General features: G+C 46.2%; 1 protein-coding gene across 1 annotated transcript; it reads left to right on the forward strand.

Annotated features, from left to right (window-relative positions):
• Positions 1-12810: 12810 nt before the first annotated feature.
• On the forward strand, positions 12811-21450 carry LOC118094622 (keratin, type I cytoskeletal 19). Its single transcript, XM_035135176.1, has 8 exons — positions 12811-13302; positions 14468-14550; positions 15145-15301; positions 15463-15624; positions 16891-17016; positions 17868-18094; positions 20007-20131; positions 21437-21450. The coding sequence occupies exons 1-8, from the start codon at positions 12811-12813 to the stop codon at positions 21448-21450; spliced, it is 1386 nt and encodes a 461-aa protein (XP_034991067.1).
• The last annotated feature ends 118 nt before the right edge of the window (positions 21451-21568 follow it).

The raw sequence follows: 21568 nt of genomic DNA on the forward strand, positions 1-21568 counted from the left end.
GGGGATCACCCCCCATGACTTCTAAATGGAGCGTCTAGGCTCAGGCACTGATCGCGGGGCGGGGGCATGGCCCCGAGTGCCACCCCCCCTCCAGCAAGCATCCGCACAGTGCCCAATTGCTTGCCCGGCGTGCCTGCAGCTCCCTCCCCCAAGGCTGCCGTGCAGAGGCGAGGGGCGGGGGCGTGGCCCCGAGTGACACCCCCTCCAGGGCAGTGCCCGGGGCGGACTGACCCTGCCCCCTGCTTGCCCGCCCCTGGGAGGAATGCAGATTGATCTCTGGAATGATTTGAAGGGCACATGGCTGTTTCCAGCAGCTGCATTATTGGGATTTTGCAAACTCCAGAGCTTGGTGTTGCACCAGCTGCCTGCACCCAAAAAACACATGTGAGCTGGGTGGCTGCAGAGAGCAGGTTCCCTGCAATGAAGTTGCAAGGCAAAGAGATCATGTGATGCCAAGAAGTCTCTCACTCTTGGAGTTAGTTTTTGCATTGCTCCAGCAAGCAGCAGCCAGCTCCTTGGGAGATTAGGATGGAGAAGGGCGAATTTGGGGTTTTCTTCAGCTGTATGCCATAATCATCACAATTACAACAAATAAAGGCTTGACATATCTCGCTTTGCATGTCATGAGTTTATCTCTTGTATTGGTTTCACCTTTTAAGTTGAATTACTGAAATAAATGAACTTTTCGACGATATTCTAATTTTTCGAGTTTCACCTGTAAATGTCACAGATTGAGTGAGGCACATAGATTGAGATATTGACTTCTATCCTCCTCACCTACCTTTCTTTCACTTGCAAAATCCTAACATTTAAAAGTCCACTGAAGAATGTGGCATGTCCAAGGGTGTGGGGAAGGGCTGGGAGTCTGTGGAACAGGCAGAGTGAGGCCTTGAATGCCAAGACAAATGCTTTGGGATAACAGAATGTGCCTCTCAGCTGGAGAGGAGACCTTTGAAATTCTTCTGGAACTTTCCCCCTTTAACGTTCAGGAAGAATGTGAAAACATTCCTATTTACCCAGACATTCAGTGGCTGAAGAACACCATTCCTGACAAACCTGCCAAAAGAATGCTTTTAGCTGTAATTGTTTATAGATATAAGACAAATTTAATTCGCTCCAGGACTCAATTTGTCCTATGAAAAATTCGTCTTGCCAGTCGCGGTTTCCCATAGGAATTCATTGAAACTTAATCAATGCGTTCCTATGGGCTCCGGGGGGCTGGCGGCGGCATGGGACGGGGCTTCGGAGAAGGCGCAGCACTTTTCTGAAGCCCCATCCCATGCCGGCTGTGTGCGAGACGGCGTCGGGGAGAAGCGGAGAATTCTCCGCTTCTCCCCCCCTGCTGCGGACACCCGGGAGCATCGGACGTGCCTTCGGAGAAGTGCTGCACCTTCTCCGAAGCCCTGTCCCATGCTGGCTGTGTGCGAGGCAGCGGGGGGGGGGAAGAAGACAGGCGGGGGCAGCCCCCGCACCGCCGTGCTTTGGCTCTTGGGGATGGAGCCAAAGTACGGCACTGCTTGCCGGAGCTGCCGCCGCCTGGCTTCCCCGAGCTAAGGGGAAGCCAGGCGGCGGCAGCCCCCACACCGCCGTGCTTCAGCTCCGTCCCCCGGTGCCGAAGCGTGGCGGGCGCTGCTTGCCGGGGCTTGCCAAGGCAGGCGGCGACAAGCCACGGCAAGCAGCACCCACTGCGCTTTGGCTCCGGGCGCTGCTTCCCGGGGCTTGTCGCCGCCTGCTTGGCAAGCCCCGGGGAACCAGCTGTAGCGCGAGAAGAAGGCAAAGGAAGATCAGCTGTCAGCTTCCCGCGCTGACAGCTGATCTTCATTTGCCAGCTTCCTGCGCTACATTCTATGGCTGCACTTCGCAGGACGAAGCGGCGGCCATAGAAAACCTCGCCGTCTTGCGAGTCCCTTGCACAACGCAAAACTCTTTCGTCTTGCGAGTTTTTCGTTGCGCAAGGCATTCGTCTTGCGAGGTACCACTGTAGATATAGATATATATTTATACTGAAACTGCTTGTAGATGTTTCTCATTGTACTGTAACTGTTTTTAGAAAGCTTTAAAACTTTTGGAGTGTTTTGTTTTGAACTTGTGTATCCATTTGCTACTTGAGGAGGAAGGTCAGGATATAATTCCACCATGATGTGATAGCCTCCTTTGGATACTGGATTTTTTTTTAAATGAATCCGCTGTGACACCAAGAAAAGGGGATGAATTAGAATAAGGGACACCCTGTCAGCCAACATAATACAGCCAAATATATATTAAAGGCAACCCCATCATTAAAAAGAAAAAAAAATGCAGCACTAACATTTTCCAGGTTGTAGCTGCACCTCCTGAACTGTAATGAATACATGAATTAAGTAAACATGTAATATAGAATTAAAATTTAATTCCTCTCTCTGTGTGTCTAACACGCAAACACAAATTAAAAGCCCACATTCATTACTTTTCCTATGTTAATTTCTTCCTCAACATTACTTCCCTAGCACATCAAAGACATGGAAAAAGTCTTCATCAGATGGTGCCTGCTAGGCATTATGTAAATCAAGCAAGCTCATTATGACAGGACAGGCAACAATATATATATATATTTTAAAAAAGCTTTGCACAATTGCTGGTGGAAGCAAAGCATTTCTCAGGGAATGGAAGAACTTCTTAGATATTCTGTTCTCCTAGTGGGACTGGGGGTTTAGCCAGGCATGCCCATTTCTAGGATACAGCCATACCTTGGTTTTTGAACAGCCTAGTTCTTGAATGTTTTGGCTCCCGAACGATTGAAACCTGGAAGTCAGTGTTCCGGTTTTTGGATGTTCTTTTGGAAACCAAACATCCAACAGGCTTCTGCAGCTTCTGATTGGCTGCAGGAGCTTCCTGCAGCCAATCAGAAGCCGCGCTTTGGTTTTTGAACGTTTTGGAAGTCAAACAGACTTCCGGAATGGATTCCATTTGACTTCCAAAGTGCAACTGCACTCCATTCGACACCCCCTTGGTTTTCTCCAACAATTAGCAAGCCTTCTGTGGCCACAGAACATGCTTAGTTCTTAGAGGATGCTTTTCGTCCTCTTCTTGTTTCTTTTCCCACGTTTTTTCTAACTACCACAAACCTTGGGATTCATCCAAACCTGCTGCTATCCCCCTCTTGTGCATGGCTTGTGGGTTTTTTGTTGTTGTTGTGCAGAATCCATACCCTATACAAATTACCAGCAGAGTCAAAGCACAAAGCAGGGGTCAAAAGTACACACAGAACATAAGTCAGAAGTCAGGCAAGACGAGCATAGCTGCAATTACATGTCAAGGCATAAGTATATATGTAGCGTATTATTAAGGAATTAAACCTTTAGTAGTTTCTGGAACACATTAACCCATTTCACAGACAGAGAACATTGAGAATGAAATTAGTCCTGAAAACAGTTAGTGAGTCCATGGCAGAGAATGCAAAGGCATGTCAGAAAAGGTTATTTATGTATGCAACAACTGCGGCCCATTTTCTGTTAGCCCAAAAATGGAAAGTGAGCAAGGTTCCAACTAAAGAGGATTGGCAACTTAAGTAGACAAAAATGTTCATGGATGCAGAAAACTAACCTCTTACAGCAGCCTTGTGTTACTAAACGATTGCCTGGTCACCATCTCCAGTGCAGTCGGGCTGGGATTGGTGCTATGTGCCCTGGCTGTTTTGCCCTGGTGAGCAGCCTAGCCACTGAATTCTACACTAGTTACAGCTTCAAAACTGTCTTCAAAGGTAGCCCCAGGTATAATGAACTGCAGTAATCTTGCCTAGAGGTCACGAGAGCACAGAAGCAGAAGGTTTGTCCTGTCCTGATTGGGGCATAACTGGGCCACCAGGTGAAACTGATGGAAGGCACTTCATCATAGGCGCCAACTCCCAGATTGAAAAATCCGGGATCGGCACGGCGTGGCACCGGAAGTCGCGCTGCAGCCATTTTGGAACTGGGCAGAGCAGCACTGGAAGGCGCTTCTTCACATGCTCTGCCCATTTCCAAAATGGCCGCAGCTCCAGAAATGTCTTCTGCGCATGTCCAGAGTTTCCAGACATGCGCAGAAGGAGCCTCCCTGGGCCGGTAAGAATCCGGGGGATTTACGGGGGTTTCTAAAATCCGGGCTGCCAGCGGGAAACGGTTTCGAAAAACGGGGTTTTCCCGGGGAATACAGGAGACTTGCCAGCTATGCTTCCTACCACTGAAGCTGCTTGAACCTCAAGGAGCAGAAGGGGACCCAGAGGTTGTGTTGTGTAGGTAAAGTGGTTTGTTGCAGACAGTTTGTTACGCAATTCCATCACGGATGCGACACAGTGCAATCAAAACAAAACAAAACATTATGCTAACACCTGTCCTCTTGCACAGCCACTCCCCTAAACCAATTAGGATTCCCCGAGTCTCCCCTCCTTGCCCACAGGACCTTTTCATCCATGATTTCAATTTTGGAGTTGGCTGGTATTTGCTGAGCTTGTACTTGGGGAACGACTTGAGTGCTGCCCTGAGGGGAAGGATGAGGAACTGTCTGCAGAGCTGAGTTTCTGTAGGGACCAGTGGTGCACCTCGGGGCGGATTGCTCTCAAACCACCAAATCATTTACGGTGCTGTTGCCAACCAAGCTTGTAAAACAGGGATCGGAGAACCTTAATACTTAAATGGGGATTAAGTATTCTACTGAGATGTCAAAGAGGAATCGAGGAAACCTAATCCCTTTGCTGGATACGTGGCAGCAAATCCACAAGCTCAGACGTGGTCTGTGTTGCACCACTTGTCCCTGAGGCAAGGTGGGGCACCTGCCTTGGGTGGCAGAATTCAGAGGGGCAGCCGATCTGGCCTCCAAGGAAAGCATCACTCACTGCTACCACAGCTGCCATAGTGGCAGCAATGGCTGTGATACACTGCCTGGAGGCTGGATCTGCTGTTTTCTTGGCAGCCCCCAACAACGCTGTCTCTACAGTGGTCTCTTGGTGGATAGGATGAGCTGCTGGTCTCCTCCCATCCCTAGGAAGGAAATGGTGGGGTCTCCTGGGTTCTGCACCTGCCCAACATGTTTCAGACAGGCTCCCCCCCCCCTGCAATGACCTTCAGGGGCATAGGAAGATAGGGGTGGTGGGGGCGGTGCGCCCCGAGTGACGCGATCCCAGGGGCGCCATCGCCGCTGCCCGCCCCAAAACGTGTGCCCTGCCCCTGTGTGCAGTGCGCCCCGCCCCAAAATGCGCACCACGTCATGGCGCACCCCGCCCCCAGAACATGCGCCACGTCACTGGGGGCAGCACGCCTGCTCTCCGCCCCCAGTGGCGGAGCATGAAGCTCCGCCGCTGATGACCTTTGATTTTCAGGTCAACAACTGGCTAAGTTTGGTTTGATTCCACCCCATTGTACTCAGTGTAGATCTTCCTCCCCGCCCCCTTGATGTAGGTCTTCACTCATCTCTTTTGTGGTTTGCCTCAGGTGGCAAAATGTCTTGGACTGGCCTTGCTGGTGCTGGGTTACAGACCCAACTGGAGGCCATCCCTTCTGACTGCACTTTCCTGAACTTAGGGTTGAGCTCTCTGTTCAGAGTCCCCCACCTTCCCCTCACTGTCTCTGCCTACTCCTGCACTTCTCACCTTGGGGGTTATCCCAGTCTTGCTTTGAATAAGGTGTTGAGTCTTAGAGAGGCTGCCCATAGCCTCAGCCTGGTCTTTATACCAAGATTGCAATCATGGCTCAAAACACAATGGTTTTTCCAGGTTATAGAGATTAGCAATAAGAGTGATTAGCAGAAAGCGTGTGTTAAAAAAAAATGCACTCCTGAAAACAGCATGCAAATTTCTCACCTATCATATCTGGCCTACAAGAGTAGGACATGGGAGGATCTGGTGATCAGGTTCCTCACTTCTGCTATAGAGGTAAAGCACACTTTAGTGGGGAGACTAACCCACAGCTGTGGAGCCACTACCAAAAAGGATCTTCCATGGAGCCTTGCATTGTGCACCTCATTCAGAGGAGACCCTCACCTGTTGACTTGAATGAATGGGCAGGTTTAAACAGGAGAATGTGGTTTCTCAGATATCTCAAGTGTTCAAACAAACCCTACTGAATCTAAAGAGCACATTAACTGGCTCATGAACTGCTAAAAGGTAAAGGTAAAGGGACCCCTGACCATTAGGTCCAGTCGTGACCGACTCTGGGGTTGCGGCGCTCATCTCACTTTATTGGCCAAGGGAGCCAGCGTACAGCTTCCAGGTCATGTGGCCAGCATGACAAAGCCGCTTCTGGCGAACCAGAGCAGCACACGGAAACACCATTTACCTTCCCGCTGTAGCGGTACCTATTTATCTACTTGCACTTTGACGTGCTTTCGAACTGCTAGGTTGGCAGGATCTGGGACTGAGCAACAGGAGCTCACCCCGTTGCGGGGATTCGAACCACCGACCTTCTGATCAGCAAGCCCTAGGCTCTGTGGTTTAACCCACAGCACCACCCGCGCCTGCTACCGTATGACAAAACCAAGAATGGCTATCAGTTTGTGTAGATAGCCAAGGTTTCCCCCTGCCAGCCACGGACACTTTTCCTAAGGGAGACCCCACACCATCTTGACAACTGCTAAATTCTCTTGCCCGGCATTGTGAATTTGTCCTCCGCTGGATCAGTTGCTGGTGCTTCATCACGAGAAAGAAGCGCCTCGCAGCAGCCTGTTTTCTTTCGCCAACACAGCTTTTCCGTTGCCTTTCCCTGGCGCCACTTGTGATGGTACGTTTGTAATAAGGAGGTACAGCAGAAGGTCCCCTAAAGGGCTCAGTAAGTGCATTAGGCCCAACTCAAAAGCCAATTACTGTTAATAGCTGCTTTCTGCCCATAAAAGGAAGAGTGCCCTTTCTGCGCGCTGGGGAGGAGGAGAAAAAAAAGTGCTCTGAGATATGCTTTAAGGGGTAGATTTGAGCCAAAGCTCATGCCACTTTGGGCGTGCCTTCAGTGTGGCTGGGAACCTCCTTGGGCCGTCACTGGAGTGCAGGTGCAGATCTCTGAGATTCCATGAATGTTTCAGGTGATTGCTGTCCAGCTGAGATGGGATAGGCAGATTCTCCTTCATTCAACTGAACCTTACACCCGCTCTGCACATTATGTTTTCCAGATCGACACCTATTGACTTTTAAGTGCACACCTAAATACGTGTCAATGGGGGGTGGGGAGTTGATGTGATGCTAATTGACTGAATGCAAACTACGTACAAGTTTTTGTTGAAGAAAGACAAGAACATCACAAGAGCCTGCTGGACCAAAACCAATGGCCCATCTTGTCCAGCATCCTGTTCTCATAGCGGCCAACCAGATGACTATGGGAAACTCACAAGCAGAATTTGAGCATTGTCCCCTTCCGTGGTTCCCAGCACAGTTGCTGTCTCAAACTGTGGAGGTAGAGCTTAGCCATCATAGCTATTGGTAGCCGTGGGAGCAGGTTTCATAGTTTAACTATGTGCTGAGTGGAGAAGTATTTTCTTTTTTAAAATTATGGGATGCCAGAGTGACTTTGGTGGGGATTGGATGGGAGAGTTTGTTTGGTTTTTTTAAAAATGTTTATTGATTTTTTCAACAATACAACATAAAAAAACAGAACAAGAAAAACACAATACATACACAACATAACAAAATATCACCATTACAACAAAAACCAAAAATTTCCCAATCAATCTTATATCACATATCTTTGTCGACTTTCTCCATTCCCTCCCAACTACGTTTCTATATATCGCTTCCTTAGTACTTTCCAAATCTTGATTCCAATCTTTTAAATAATTATTTAAACCTATTAATACTCTTAATACCTTATCAATACAATAAATCTCTTATACTTATCTTAAAATATAACTCTATTCTGATTAAATCTTAAAAATTCAATATCATAATAACACTTAACTGCATCTTAATACACAATCTAACACTCTTCTACAACCTCCTTTTACTTCCAAATCTATAGCTAAATACAGCTAATCTTACAGTTCTTCTCTAAATAAACTTTAAATTTCTTCCAATCTTCTTCCACTGATTCTTCCCCCTGGTCCCGGAGTCTCCCAGTCAGCTTGGACAGTTCCATGAATTCTATCAGCTTCATCTGCCATGGATGGGAGAGTTTTTGAGTGCTTTCTGCAATATGTCCTTGATGCAATCATAGTGCAATTGCGGTAGATTTATACTGGACTGTCCACACATCATTCCACTTTATTGGATATTCAGCAGTGTTTCCCCATTCTTATTGCATTATTGTTGCTTGGAGATAGACTCTTGCACTGTGGTGTCAGAGAATAAGAAACCGTAGCATTTGTGGTATAAAAAGTTACAGGATTTCAGCAGGACGTTACAGGACGTTCACAGAATGGAAATGAAGCAGTATGTCTGCCCTGAAACTTTTGCAGGCAGAAACAGCATTGAAAGTGGGATTGTATATAACTGCCCTGATACCACCATGAGCACAGATAATCATCATCACAAAGGGAAACCAAGCATCTAGAAGTTAGCAGTGGAAAAGATCTTCTTGGCTCATTTTTGCCACTGAAGCAACAACATAAACATAATGCTTGAATGGCAGGTGCTTGTTTTTGTGGGTTGGCGACAGGGGAGAACCGAGGCTGAAATGGCCTTTTTGCACAGATTCCTGTGAAATCCACAGGGCTTCCTAAATTTGGCATTTCATAATCGGAGCTTTTAAAAAGGCTGGAGTTCACGTCTTCCGAGTCAGACTGGAACATCGAGACAAACTGGAGTATCGCTCATACTGAACGCTGGCTGGCACCAAACCCGAAAGCTTCAAATGCGAATTGAAATGTAGATTCTGAATTTCAGCTTCCTTTATCTGAACATCTGAACAACTGTGAATATGAATGAGAATTTTCCCCAACGGCATCACATTAATGTGTTTTTCAAGAAGCTCCAGATGTTTTCATACTGTCTTCCCTTGGTTATGCAATACAGCCTCCTGGAGCAGAGAGGATGGGACATATCCCAAATATGTTATGGATTGTTAGGGGTTTTTTTAAGTGGAGGATGCACACACAGACAGAAGGATAGACAGAAAGAGAAGGAGAAAGAAGAATGTTTATGAGTGCTTGTTGCTGGAATTGCAACAGCAGAGATCGTTCCATGTGCAACTTAAGGGTTAATCTTGTTAGTGTTAAAAGTCAACTAGCCAAGAGGGGATGGGTGGAGGTGTTGCTTAGCAACCATGCAGAGTAGCATGATGTTTGCTGAGGTAGTCTGTGCTCTGATTGGTTGCGTAGTTCTGAGGGAGTTTTCCTCTGTGAGTTTGATTGTATGTTTTCCTGATATGTACAAAACCTGAGCTAAGAAAGAAAAAATCTCTCTGGTCCTTTCTCATCAAATTATACATTGTTTTAGTTAAGTTCCCTCAGTAAAGCATTAGCAGGATTAATTTCCCTGCTGGATTCCATCTGCACTATTTCAGTGACTTTGCTAACACCTTTAAGTAGAGACCTCTAAAGAAAACAGAATAATGGATTAGAGAGATGTTGTTGTGGTTCAGCAAGTACTTATGAGATACAGAAAGAGAAAGGTGGTCAAGTGAGAAGGAAGGACAAACAGAGGAAAAGAAAATCAGCAATGTTAACAGAAAATGGAAGGGGTAGTACTTGCCTCAAGGCTATATTAGTATTCAGGGAAACTAAAAATATTTAAGTTACAGGTAGGTAGCCGTGTTGGTCTGAGTCGAAGCAAAATAAAAAAATTCCTTCAGTAGCACCTTAAAGACCAACTAAGTTTATATTTTGGTATGAGCTTTCGTGTGAATGCATGAAGAAGTGTGCATGCACACGAAAGCTCATACCAAAATATAAACTTAGTTGGTCTTTAAGGTGCTACTGAAGGAATTTTTTTATTTTGCTAAAAATATTTAAGTAAATCAGAATCTTTTACCAAAAATCCAACATTATTTGGGGAAAAACCAATTACACAGATTTGACCAGCATGAACTTTGTACCCATAATTTCACCTTCCTGCACATATGCAGGAGACAATGCTTATAGAGCGTAACTCATATAACAAGGGGGGAAACACAGCTAGTTATGCATTATTTCTGTTTCAATTTTTTACAGACTTTGGTTTCAATTTCTTGATCTCTCTCTCTCTCTCTCTCCACTTCTAATTTTGAATAATAATTTTGAATAATTTTAAAATATTGATACTTTTTGTACAAGATCTTTGGGTCTTGGAAAGGAAGAGGCAGATTTTCTGTTTCATGCTGTCATATTCCTTCAGACTGTAAAAGAAATGTAGGCATTCAGAGAGTTAGGCGACGGGTGCACCATGGCAGAGATCTTCACTGCATGAGTAACTTCCACTCCCTGACTTGTAAAAAGCCCCACCAAAAGTGTCTCTAGTGCAGAAGCATTCAGCAAAAATACCTATGACTTGTTTTCCAGCCTTTTCTCTGCAAATATGAGGACAAGAGATCTGTTTTAAACACCGTGGGAGGTTAGAGTCTTAGGACTGTGCAAATCAACAGCTACTAGGATATAAATGTGAAGGCAGGTATGTTACGACTAGCTGCCTCTGGACACCCCATTCTTTTGTCAAAGCAAGCCTAGGCTATGGAGAGTCTTTGCAGGGTCAGATCCATAACAAGAAGTGGGTCTGGCTTAGGTCCAGGAAACACCAAGGCAGCTGGCAAGCAGGTAGGCAAAATGAACTCAGGAACATAGCAAGGGCCATAAGGTAAAGATAAAAGGTAAAGGACCCCTGGATGTTTAAGTCCAGTCAAAGGTGACTATGGGGTTAAGATAAGATAAGATATCTTTATTGTCATTGTCCCCTTGGGGGGGACAGGCCGAAGGAGCCAGCGTTTGTCTACAGACAGCTTTCCGGGTCGTGTGGCCAGCATGACTAAACTGCTTCTGGTGCAACGGAACGCCATGACGGAAAGCAGAGTGCATGGAAATGCCGCTTATCTTCCCGCCACAGCAGTACCTATTTATCTACTTGCACTGGCGTGCTTTCGAACTGCCAGGTTGGCAGAAGTTGGGACAGAGCAACGGGAGCTCACCCCGTTGCGGGGATTAAAACCGCCGACCTTCTGATCGGTAAGCCCAAGAGGCTCAGTGGTTTAGACCACAGCGCCACCCATGTCCCGAGCAAGGGCAATAGTCTAATGTAGAAGTGCAGAATCTGCGTTCCTCCAGATGTTGTCAGGCTCCAGTTCCCATCAGATCCGGCCAGCATTACAGCTGATCAGGAGTGCTGGGAACTGTAGTCCAGTAACATTTGGAAGGTGGCTGGTTCCCTGGTGTTAGGGGAAAGGTTTCTTTGTGACGTCCAACAATATCCCCCATTATGAAACTATTCCCCACCCAGCCAGGAACCTCTTTCTGCTTCCTTTTCATGGGATGTTTTGGATTTGGCCATCCTTCTAGGGACACGTACCTGAATGATTTTGGCCTTGTATCCATGGTTTGATTTGCTGCTCTGGTTGTTCCAAGGTGAAGCAAAGTGGGATTGACTGAGAGGTGTTATGACAGCCATGTTCCCATATCCCAAGGGCTGTCACATGGAAGATGACGCAAGCTTGCTTTCTGCTGCTCCAGAGAGTAGGACCTGAACCAACAGATCAGTGCAGTAGACCAGTGTTTCTCAACCAGTGTGCCTCCAGATGTTTTGGGACTACAACTCCCATCATCCCTAGCTAGCAAGACCAGTGGTCAGGAATGATGGGAGTTGTAGTCCCAAAACATCTGGAGGCACACTGGTTGAGAAACACTGCAGTAGACAGAACAGTAGGACCTGAACCAACAGTCGTATCTTGATTGTTGAACGCCTTGGTACTCATCCATTTTGGCTCCCGAATGCCGCAAACCCGGAAGTGAGTGTTCCAGTTTGCAAACATTCTTTGGAAGCTAAACGCCCAACGTGACTTATACGGCTTCCAATTGGCTGAAGGAAGCTCCTGCAGCGAATTGGAAGCCGTGCCTTGGTTACTGAATGTTTTCGGAAGTCGAACAACTTCCGGAACAGATTCTGTTACACAACCAAGGTATGACTGTAGGCGATTTCAACTAAACATTAGGAAGAACTTCTTGGCAGTAAGAGCTGTTTGACAGTGGAACAGACCAGCTCAGAAGGTGGTGGACTCTCCTTCTTTGGAGGTTTTTAAACAGAGGTTTAAAAGAATCTGTGAGGGATTCTTTAGCTTTGATTTGTGCATTGCACGGTGTCAGACTAGATGACCCTTATAGTCCCTTCCAACTCTACACTTCTATGGTTCTATGACAAGGGAAGCTCTCACATTCAGCTTTGTGTCTTTGTTGCTAGTTAAAGAAATCCCCAATGCTCATTAAGTCAAAATAAAATTAAAATGAAATCAAAATAAAATATCTCTAATGACAGCAAAAGGTTGCTTTGTTGCAATGGGCTGTAATTATTTGTTCTCCACTCGTATTTTGGGCTGTTTTATTTGATGATGCTCTCCGGTGAAGTGTTCAGTATGGGGCAAAGCCTGATGATTCATGGGACATTGCTGCAGATGATATTTTTGGAAGCAAGGTGCTGACGCCATGAAATGCCTCTCTCGTGCAACTCAGATTTCCAGAAGCAAGTTTGCCTCAGGGACAATTTTTTCTTGGCAGAGGCAGCCAGGTGAGCCAGCCCCGTGGAGGAAGAAGAAGAAGAGCAGGAAGAAAAAGCAACACCCTCACGGCTACACCCACACCGTGGAAGGTATAAATAGAGACCTGTGTGGATGCCAGAATCTGCAGTCTTGTCTTCCATATCGAGCTTTTGTGTCTTTGGGGCTTCTGCTTAGTCTTTGGGCTTCTTTCTGAAGGTCTTTCATGATGAGTTGCAGCACCAAACAGGCGTCCACCATGTACTCGAGAGGCAGAAGCAGCAGTGGGAGCTGCGGTGGAATCAGGGTTTCTTCGGGAGTCTCCGGGAGGTGTGCTGCCCCTACCGTAGGTAGCGTTAGATGTGATATGTCTGGGAGGAGCTTCTGCAGCGGAGTGAGTTTCGGAGGGGGCCTGAGTGGAGGAAGCTGCATTGATGGTGGCTTTGGTGGTGGGTACGTGTGTGCTCCTGGTGGCGGCGGCGCTCGCTTTGGTGGCTTTGGCATTTGCAATGATGCGCCCTTGATCTCCTGCGACGAGAAGATGACCATGCAGAACCTCAACGACCGCTTGGCCTCTTACTTGGACAAAGTGCGGTGCCTGGAGGAGGAGAACGCTCAGCTCGACTGCAAAATCAGGGAGTGGTATGACCGCCAAGGTGCCCTCTGTGACCCCAAGGACTACAGCTGTTACTACCAACAAATTGAAGACCTTAAAAACCAGGTAGGGAAATGTTTCCTCTGCAGTTTAGAACCAGATGTAGCATCAAGCTAAGTGAGCTAGGGAGCAGGGCTCCTTGCTCTGACAGCAGAGCACTCATTCGTTATTATTTACGGCAACAGATCTTTCCAATTTGGCTTACGAAGAACGTAAAAAATGAAATAAAATTCATTCTCCGAGGATTCTTGTCAAATCCCTTGATGCTCGAAAGTTTATACTGTTGGGTGAATGATGGAGTTTCTGGTTGGGCTTTGAAAAACAACAACATGCTTTTGATAGCACCCCAGAATAATTAGAGGACATATCATTAATTAATGTATTCCTTTTTGGGGAGAGCATCTTAGACTTTTTTTTTGAAAACGCTATTGTCTAAAACAATTAAAAGAAAGGAGAAGAAAAGAAAAGGCACCAGCTTATTGGCTGTTGGAATGGCTATATCTACAAATGTATAGATCACAAACACATCAATAAAACAAATCAAGAGTGGTGTCGTGGCCCTCAATGGTGCTTCTGCTGCAGTAGTGGTAAAACTGATAGGGAAAAAAGGATGTGAGGATGGAATGAGACTTAGGGATGTCCTGGCACAGAGCTGTGGGGTAATAGGTTGTCCAGATTTAGCCAGACATTGATGCTAAATTGATATTGTGTGATACATTCCAAGCATCATTATAGCACTTCACACAGCCATGGCTCCCCCCCCCCAAGAATCCTGGGAACTGTAGTTTGTTAAGGGAGCTCAGAGCTGTTAGGAGACCTCTATTCCACTCGCAGAGTTATAGTTTTCAGAGTGGATTAAAAGTCAATTCTCCTTCCCAGAAAACTTGGGGAATCGTAGCTTGTGATGGAAATAGGGGTCTCCTTACAAATCTCTGCACCCTTAACAAGCTACATTTCCCAAGATTGTTTGGGGGAAGTCACGAGTGGTATGCTTTAAATATAATAGTGCAGATGGGGCTGTTCATGGAAGCAGAGAGTTACACGATGGAAGAAGCCCAAAGGTCAGTTGGGCCAATACAATCCTTCTGGTTTCGGGATGACCCTGTAAATGAATCATAGACTTTGAGACAGTAGGATGAAAAATCGAAAACTGCATTTTGATGCATGAAGCTGTGGGCATCAAGAAGAAACAGATGGACAAGCTCAAACGGTTTTATTCCCCAACCCACAGATTATCTGTGCCACTGTGGACAACAGCAAGCTTGTTCTGGATATTGATAATAACCGGATGACAGCAGATGACTTCAGACTGAAGTGAGTTGTACGAGGGGCTCTGGGTGGGTGGGGTGAACCCTTTATTTTGTTTCCCTTAAATCTTAAATATGTAGTTCCCAAAGGGCCCGTAATGAGTAATCACCCAAGTCCACTGACGAGCTGTATACAGAAGGGCAAGAGCTTCCTTTGTATATAAAGAAAGCCCCGGCAGAAATATATAACACACACACTTTCTCTCTCTATTGGCCCCTGTAAAGGTAAAGGGACCCCTGACCATTAGGTCCAGTCGTGACCGACTCTGGGGTTGCGGCGCTCATCTCGCTCTATAGGCCAAGGGAGCCGGCGTACAGCTTCCAGGTCATGTGGCCAGCATGACTAAGCCGCTTCTGGCGAACCAGAGCAGCACATGGAAATGCTTGGAGCAGTACCTGTTTATCTACTTGCACTTTGAGGTGCTTTCAAACTGCTAGGGGGGCAGGAGCAGGGACCGAGCAACAGGAGCTCACCCCATCACGGGGATTCGAACCACCAACCTTCTGATCAGCAAGCCCTAGGCTCTGTGGTTTAGACCACAGCACCACCCGCATCCCTATTGGCCCCAACAATTCATCCTTTCTTTTTTTGGTTCTGTAGGTATGAGACTGAGCTGGCCCTCTGCCAAAATGTGGAAGCTGACATCAATGGCTTACGTCAAGTCCTGGATCAACTAACCCTTTGCAGGTCTGACTTGGAGGCTCAACTGGAAGCCCTCCGAGAAGAGCTGTGTTGCCTCAAGAAAAACCATGAAGAGGTGAACCTTGACCCCACCTGCCCCTTACAAAGGGAAGGAGGGCCTACAAAGGAAGGGTGTCGTCCCCGTCCCCCCAGTCAGCTCCTGGCACAGGAAAGCACATTTAATAACACCCAGCAACAAAAAAGTCACATTCCAATTAACTGGAATTTCCTTTTCAGGAGATCAAGGGCCTGAGGAACCAAGCAACTGGGGACGTGAGTGTGGAAGTCAACTCCTGCCCAGGCCCAGACCTGAAGAAGGTCTTGGAAGAAATGAGATGCCAGTATGAAACTATGATTGAGAACAACCGCAGAGAAGTTGAACAGTGGTATGAATGTAAGGTAGGTTATATACTGTACGCTGCAAGGTATTGAAAGAAAAGAAGCTTGAAATCATCCATGCATATTTGGCAGGGGTTAGTAGCAGGCAGCTCTGAGCCAGACCACACCCTTTAGGGGGAGCTGGTTTCGACCCTCTCTCCCCTCTATGTTATGTGAAGTTACTCCGAAGCTAAGGGGCTGGCGGTAGGAGAATAAGCAAGGAAAGACACTCCTTCTCTCCTCCTGAGATTCTCCTTAGCCACTGGCAGGGGCGGAGCAAGCGGGGGGCGGGGGGGCGGTTCACCCCAGGTACCGCCCTGGAGGGGTTGTCACTCGCCTCTGCACGGCAGAGTGCGCTGCAGGTGTGCCTGCCGAAATCGCCACGCGGGGGCCTGCTGGAGGGGAGGGTGGCACTCAGGGCCGCCCCCCGCCCCGCGATTGGCGCCTGAGCCTGGACCATTTAGGCTCCGTTTAGAAGTCACGGGGGACGCGATCCCCCCTCTACGTAGTGCGCATGTACAGCATCCAGGCTCCAGATAGATAGCCCACTGGTGCGGCGGGCTGCCGTCTATGAACGCTTCAGTTTATGAACAGACTTCTGGAACCAATTGTGTTCATAAACCGAGGTACCACTTTATCTACCGTGTTTAGGAAGGATGAATTCAAGGTGGAAGTGGTGAAATGAAGAACAAATATAGCGAACTTGCCTTTTGGGCAAGATTAAAAGATCTTGGCTTCATCAGGTTAGGAAAGAAGAACACCGAGAAAGGGCTATACGAATAGAGGTAGCTCAGTTTAAAGAGAAGTATTTGGTTTAGTGAATATCATGAACCAATGGCCACAAGTGATCCTTCAAGGAAGTGCAATTGAAAAGCAGAAGAAGGCAGTTAACCCTTAGAGTTAAGCCGCCCAGAGTGGCAGGGTACAATTAATAAATAGTAATAGTATAATAATAATAATAATAATAATAATAATAATAATAATAATATTTGCAGACAAACTTTGGAATCATCCTCATGAAAGAGTTTTTTAAAATCTTCATGGCATATCTTTAGTTTTTTCTTAAAATTTAACCTATACCCAAATTTGCCATATCCAACCAATTGCTCCCTGATTAATTTTTTTAGTGGATCTTTTTACATCTCCACCATCCTTACCGTCATCATTTGCGGTTGTCATTATTATATCCTCTTGCTTGGCTGAAACTCATCATGAAATCAACTCAACAATTCCCCCAATAAGCCCTAAACGCCACCACCCCCAATTTTGTGTTTGCTGCCTTTTCAGATGGAGGAAGTGAACCAGGAAGTCTGTAACAGCAGCAAAGAGGTTGAAGACTGCAACAACCAAGTCGTTGACCTGAAGCGCCAACTGCAGACCTTGGAAATTGATCTGCAGGCTCAGCTTAGCCTGGTAAGTGTTTATGCGGGGCAGTCCTCCACCTTGGACCCAATAAACCTTACCTTTGTATCTGCTTCCCAAAACTGTCTGAATTAGTCCTGCTAACAATGCTGCCTGTGCCACTAGGTTTATATTACTGTCCTAAAGTAATAGTATCAGTAGCTGCTCAACAGCTATGGGAATCTGGAAGCAGGGCCGTCTTAAGCATATCTGGCACTGTGGTGCAAAGATCCCACTGGTGCCCCCCCCCCCCATTTCCCAGCGCGGCTGTCTGGCGGGCGCATCAGTGCGGCGCCCCCTGGCGGCCCGGCGCCCTGGTGCATTGCGCCACCCAGCCTTGCCTTAGGGCCGGCCCTGTCTGGAAGGTTGTAGCTTTGAGGCAGATGCGGAAACACACACCAGCTTAGTGTGCACAGGGGGCCTTCACATACTTCCAGCTGTCTGGACAATTCCACATTCAGATCCCTCTTGCATGGGACAACTGTAACCAGCAGGCGACTTCTGACAGCATTAAAAGGGAAAGTGGGGACCTGTAGGAAGGAAAGAGGCTGAGCCAAAAAGAATCCACAGGGAGGCAGGAGTTGTGGCGAAAGCAGGAAGGAAAAGGAGACATATTCTGTGGAATTGCCTGTAACGGTTGCTAAAGTACCACAAACTATTCTAGAGAGTGTTTCCTCACACGCAAAAATGTGCAGGCATTATGAGCAAATGGCAAAGTTTAATCCCATGTAAATGATATTCTCCATCCACTCAGCAAGTTCTCTTCTTTCCACAATAGCCCAATCTCCCTCTCTCCCTCTCTCCCCTCCCCCAAACTTATTTGTGCTAAAAGTTTTGCCTTTGCGTTTTTTTTAATTCTTCAGAGGGACACGCTGCAAGGATCCTTGGCTGAGACCGAGTGCCGATATAACAGCCACTTGTGCGAAATACAGAACCAGATCTCTTGCGTGGAGCAGCAGCTGGCAGAGTTGAGGGCAGAGATGGAATGCCAGAACCGAGAATACAGGGACCTCCTGGACGTCAAATGCCGCCTGGAACAGGAGATCCAGACCTACCGTTGTCTGCTAGAGGGAGGGCAGAATGACCTTGTGTAGGTAGACCGTAAAGTTCTTGGGTTTCCCCTGTGCTTCCCCTATCGTTCGTGAGTGACTAGGGAGAAACTCCATGGAACAGATTTGCTTAGAACTGAAATGAATACTGGCAAATTTTTAATTCCTAAGAAAAGCTCTGCTGGATGACATCAAAGGCTGTTCAGCCCAGCATCCTGTTCTCACAGTGGCCAACCAGATGCTTATTGGGAAGCTCACAAGCAGGACGTGAGTGCAAAAGCACTCTCCTCACTATTGATTTCCAGAAATTGTGTCCAGAGCAGTGTGTGGCTTAACCACCTGGAGTGGGGCTGATGTATTAATAAAATAAAACAACAACGACAACAACAACAACAACAACAACAAATTAATTTATACCTGCCCATCTGGCTGGGTTCCCCCAGCCACTCTGGGCAGCTTCCAACAGATTACATCAGGCATCCCCAAACTTCGGCCCTCCAGATGTTTTGGACTACAATTCCCATCTTCCCCGACCACTGGTCCTGTTAGCTAGGGATCATGGGAGTTGTAGGCCAAAACATCTGGAGGGCCGCAGTCTGGGGATGCCTGGATTACATTAAAATACAATAATCATGATGACCCTGCTTTGCATGAGAGGCCTCTTGATCCCTAGTTTTCATATATATATATTTATTATATTTATATCCTGCCTTCCCACAGGAAGCACAAGCTGGTGTCCATAGTTCTCCCCTTTCCCATTCTATCCTCACAACAGCCCTAAGAGAAGGTGACTGGCCCAAGGTCATCTAGCGAACCTCAACGGGGATTTGAACTCGGGTCTCTCAAGTCCTGATCTGGAGTGTGCAGCCAATCCAAATCAGAGTCCAGCACCAGTATCCTGCCAGCCCTGTCCTCGATTGCTGTTTCCCACACTGCCAAATATGCTGTTTATACTGGCATTGTTTGGGAGTACATAGACATAGAGTCTGCTTAGGAGAAGTAGTCCAGCCTTTGTCCTCAAAGCCATTGCTTTAAAAAAAAAAGCCATTTTGGCTTAGGGAAGCATGAGACATACCATACCAATATGATTCAGTTCACATTTAAAGGCAAATCTATCAAATTTGTACTTTCTGAAGCAATATGAGAACTGAAACGCAGCCACCCCTCGAAATTCACACTTCTCTGAATCTTACGATGTACTTCTCCGACCAACCAATGTTTACAAAAATGCATAGATTAGGTAAGAATGAATATATTCCTGAAAAACACACCCAAGAGGCATTATATTAGAAGAAACTGCTGGTAAAAAAAAGAAGAAGTGTACCTTAGTTAAAACTGCAGACAAAAATGAGTCTGTTGGGAGAAATGTGCACTAAAAGGCTGAAGAACTTTCATGACGGTTAAAAAAAAATATGCGGAGAACGAGATGTGAGATTGGAAAAAATGAGAAAACTGTGAGAATTGAAATGGACAGATCTTTCCATCCTGACTTGGAACACATCAGAAACTGTTCAAATAACACTTTTTATACTGGAAGTGAAGCATGCATGGATTTGATATACAGTCGTACCTTGGCTCCCAAAGGCCTTGGGAGTTGAACGTTCCGGCTCCTGAACGATCAAAAACAGAAAGTGACTGTTCTGGTTTTCAAACTTTTTTTTGGAAGCCAAACGTCTGATGGGGCTTCCGCGGCTTCCGATTGGCTGCAGGAGCTTCCTGCAGCCAATCAGAAGCCGCTCTTTGGTTTCAGAATGTTTCGGAAGTCAAACGGATTTCCGGAACGGATTCTGTTCAACTTCTGAGGTATGACTGCAGTTGTCTCCTCGAAACATCCCCTCATCCCCCCACTCCAGCCCATGGTGTATGACATAAAAGCACAAGTATTGTTCGCTTCCAATGCTATTCACTGACTTTTGATCTCATCCAACGACCCGCTTTCCTTCTCTGCACTAGGGGCTCGAGCAGCGGTGGTTCAGGAGGTGGAGCCTGCAGGCAATCAGGAATAGGTGTGGCTAGAACTTCCCACACGTACACTGCCTCCTCTTCCCAGTGCCAGCCTTGCCAGCCTGATATCAAAGGTAAGTGGGGAATGATGGGGTCTCCTACATTCACCAAGTATTGAAACTTTACAGGTATTCAAGAATGAATGAACTTTCTTTCATATGTGGTGGTCCTGTAAAAGGGTAAAGGAGTATTGGGAAATAATTTATAATGAATTAAAAAAAATGTTTAAAAACATTCCCCCCCACAAAACCAGAGTCCTTTTTGTTGGGGATAATTCACATGGAAATTCCCAGGTGTCAAAAAAGGTTATTTATGTATGCCACTACTGCAGCCCATGTTTTGTTAGCCCCAAAATGGAAAATGAGCGAGGTCCCAACTAAAGAAGAATGGCAACTTAAACTGATGGAATATGCACAGCTTGCAGATCTAACATATAGAATAAGAGAACAAGAAGAACATATGTTTAGTGAAGATTGGAAAATGTTTCTGGAATATATGGGGGGATTGTGTACACCTGAAAATGTTGGCAGCATTAAGACAAATTCAACAGTGTAAATAAATTTTGATGGAGGTAATAATGGAATAGTGAACGGTTTAGTTTATATAAAATATGCAGGATACAAGATCTCAAAGTAGCTGTTTTATTACAGAAAAAATTCAGAAACAGGCTGGAAAGAGAAGTTGCTGAATCGCAACTCATTACCAAGCTTAAAACCATGGAGAGACCTGGTCTGAATAAGGACACTGGATTCTTATCTCATTATACATGATAAAGCTTTCTTTAGCACCTCAGCCCTTGTTTTTCCCTGCAAGACCAATTGCAGTCGTTAACAGTCATTAACAGTCATCAACAGGTTTACCACTCCTATCAGCCAATCACCCATTCCCACCACCCTTCTGAGTAATACCCCTCCCCACCCTCTGACTATACATAAGGGTCTGGTGACTTCTGTTTCAGTGTATCTGAAGAAGTGTGCATGCACACGAAAGCTCATACCTATGGCAAACTTAGTTGGTCTCTAAGGTGCTACTGGAAGGATTTTTTTTATTTTGCATGGAAAGAGAAGAAGGGAAGTCACTGATATTTTAAGGTTGTTTAAATGAGTATTCTAAATTGTAAAACGGAAAATTAAATAAAAATTATATATATAAACTTTACAAGTATTAATCTGTAACTTCCAGTCTAATTTAAAAACCATATGAAAACCATATAAATCCCCTAGCAAATGTCCTCTGGAGCCTTGGGAAGACTCCTTCCTTTCTGGCCAGGCTATCCTCAGCATCTCCAGGGTTAAGGAGAAAAAGGCCACATGCACTAGCTTGAAATATTCTTTCTTTGGTCATAGCTGAAGTTTCTCTCTCTCTTTTTCACTCTCCAGGGTACAGCAGATAAGAGCTGGAAAGAGAAGAGCATCTTTTGTAGATGCAGCTATTGCAATTCTATCCTGTAAACTTTCTGGGCTCATATTGAAAAGCAAGAGGAATGGCTTTTCCTAGCTACCGAACACTAT

This window comes from Zootoca vivipara, chromosome 13 (assembly GCF_963506605.1).
Source record: "Zootoca vivipara chromosome 13, rZooViv1.1, whole genome shotgun sequence".
Classification (NCBI taxonomy): Eukaryota; Metazoa; Chordata; class Lepidosauria; order Squamata; family Lacertidae; genus Zootoca; species Zootoca vivipara.